This window comes from Danio aesculapii, chromosome 15 (genome assembly GCF_903798145.1).
Source record: "Danio aesculapii chromosome 15, fDanAes4.1, whole genome shotgun sequence".
Taxonomy (NCBI): domain Eukaryota; kingdom Metazoa; phylum Chordata; class Actinopteri; order Cypriniformes; family Danionidae; genus Danio; species Danio aesculapii.
The window spans coordinates 11042120-11044853 of NC_079449.1; the positions used below are offsets into that span (position 1 = coordinate 11042120).

Consider the following 2734-nt stretch of genomic DNA (forward strand, 5'->3'; position numbering starts at 1 on the left):
AAACATTCACTTTTTTTATTTGCAGCTTTACTGCAAATAAAACCTAAAATTGGGGATATATTGGTAAACCAATTAAAACTACACGTCCAATTTTTGAAATTGAGGTTTAAACTTGAAAGCTTAATAAATAATGTTTCAATTGATAAATGGTCTATTTAAATAGGACAATATTTGGCACAGCGACACAGCGATTTAATAATCTGTATATTCTGAAGCATGAGTTTAAGCCAAAAAGAAGTCAGATACCTTTGCCGCCTCCTGTAAATGAAGACTCCAGCAAGTATGCAAATGAGGATGAACACAAGTGAAGAAGCAATGATATAAGGCCCAGATTCAACCGCTTGAATTCCTATGATTATTTAAAGATAATTAATCACAGCATCAAGATGTGCAGTTTCAGAGTACAGATGTATACAGCCAAAGATCTCCTAAAGGTCTTTACTCACTCTTAACACTCAGGGGGGCAGAACTGTTGCTCTGTGTTTTACCTCCCCAAAATTTGGTGTTGCAAACAATTTTATCTTCCTCTTCGTATCCGGTGAGAATAAAGTTCACAGTGGACACCGTTTCCCAGACGCCTCCACCCATGGGATTGTGGCTGATAGTTTCTCGAACTGTTGAGACACTCCATATGATTTCAGGAGGGTGAGAGGAGCATGTGTGTTTGACTGAACATTTGACAGTGACTGGTGTCCCTGGTTTGATGTCATTAGGGAGGGGTGATATCACGGGTTTGTCCGGAGTTTCTTCAAGACACAATTAAGACATTAAATCAGTTTTGTAATGATATGCATTTAACACATTAGGAATTGAACATTAGTGAGTGATCATATTTCCTCACTTCGCATTATAATGAACACACAGCTGTTGTTGAAGCTGTATTTCTCCTTTTCTTTTTCAGCTTGAAAGCAGAACGGCCCATTGTCATGAGTTTGTACATCGTCCATCTCCAGAGTACAGTTCTGCTCATCCGGTTCTCCAAGGAGTTTTGTGCGGCCTCTAAAATTGTCCAAGACGTTCCCGGGGTCAGTATGATACATGTAGCCACTATTTTTGTTGACCCAACGAACACGAAGTCGAGTCAGATATTTATCTTCAGGAGTAAAACTGCATGGTATGACCACACAGGAACGAGGAAGAGCAGTGATCTTGGGTATCACGTCTGCCATGTATTGGAAGTAAGCTGAAATTACAAATGATACAATATAAAGGATTAATCAACCTTATGACCTGACATTTGGCTAGAAATTACATTATTTTCTATCCAAAAGGTGGGGGAGTGCAGAGAAAGAAGACAGTGACAACATTAAAAAAATGCTCATACTTTCATTCAGGATTGGATCTGGTTTTTGATACTCTGTAAGAGAAACAAAATATTTTTGACAGCATGAGGGAAGCTGAAAAATATGCAATTATGTGAATGTTGAAAATAATGAAAACACTATATGGCTCTTATGAATGTGATAAAGTCTTATTGTAGTCAAAGTTATGAAACCACACTCAAATACTGACATTTGCTGCTTTTTCAAACTACTTAATTAAAATCAGCTGAAATAATTCACTTCTTGAGTTCTTTGGGCATACATCTTATTTGTTTTATGTTTAAGCCACTTAAATTTGTAAAAACTAACAAGTTAACTTAATTCTTTAAGGCCATTGTTAAACTAAAGTATGGTTAGTGCAGTAAAACTATGGCTAACTTTGTAGGGTGCAATGTCATTTTACAGTATTAATCTGCATCATTTAAGAGAAAATAATGCACACAAACGTCACAGATTTGTGCTTTTATCCTGAGTATAAACCAAAATATGTCACTAACAAATGACTCACCTTGTACACGTAAAACAACATATTTTTCACTGTTTCCTCCAGACATTTGAACAGTGCACGTCAGCTCCTTCCCATTGTCTTCTTTAGCACCCAGAAAGGTTATATTGGAATAGGTGATTCGATTCAAACCTGAAAGTGTTTTTGTCCTCTCTGAGACCTGCATGTTCTCGTAGTTCCATGTGATGGTTGGATTCTCCTTCTGGCAGGAATGGTAGACGGTACAGTTGAAGATCTGTTCAACACCCTCAGTGACATCTGCTATTGCAGGCTCAATCGTTATTTTTTGATAAACACCTGAAAGTGAAATGACACCTTGTCAGTGTGGCTTTCAAACATTATAGCTAATAGCACACACAGCAGTTCATATTTGTGAACACTCACATTTGGCACTTTTGGTCGTTGTAGCTGTTGCTTTTATGCCACCGAGATATGTTACTGAACACTCAATGGTTGAGCTTTCTGCCTTTACAACAGCTTTTCGTGTCAGAGTGATTTTCCACTGACCATCTTTAAAGGACTCATGCTTTATTTCATCAGATCCTTCAACACCGGTTAAAGTGATACTTGGTTTGCTGTGTGGACACGTGTGGAAAGCTGAACATATTACTGTGAAAGCGTCGCCCATCTTTTCACCTCCAGAAAAATCCATTTTGGGCTGCTGTGGACTTTCTATTGACAGAAAGATATATAGTGCATATATATATATATATATATATATATATATATATATATATATATATATATATATATATATATATATATATATATATACACACATATACATATACACATATACATACATACATACATACATACATAGTGGCCCCAAAATACAATTTACATACTTTAAAAGTCCCAGTTCTCAGAACTAACTTTTTTTAAATTATTTTTTACTATGACATTA

At 36.2% G+C, this 2734-nt stretch overlaps 1 protein-coding gene across 1 annotated transcript; it reads right to left on the reverse strand.

Annotated features, from left to right (window-relative positions):
- Nucleotides 1–438: 438 nt before the first annotated feature.
- On the reverse strand, nt 439–1040 carry LOC130242063 (myeloid cell surface antigen CD33-like). Its single transcript, XM_056474083.1, has 2 exons — nt 842–1040; nt 439–746 (listed from the first exon to the last, which is right to left on the reverse strand). Exons 1-2 carry the CDS (start codon nt 1038–1040, stop codon nt 439–441), a joined length of 507 nt encoding a protein of 168 aa, XP_056330058.1.
- Nucleotides 1041–2734: the final 1694 nt, after the last annotated feature.

Coding starts and splice junctions, on each gene's coding strand:
- LOC130242063 (XM_056474083.1), bottom strand. CDS start 1,040: ATGTATCATACTGACCCCGGGAACGTCTTGGACAATTTTAGAGGCCGC. Junction 747..841: donor TGTGTTCATTATAATGCGAA/GTGAGGAAATAT, acceptor TGTGTCTTGAAG/AAACTCCGGACAAACCCGTG.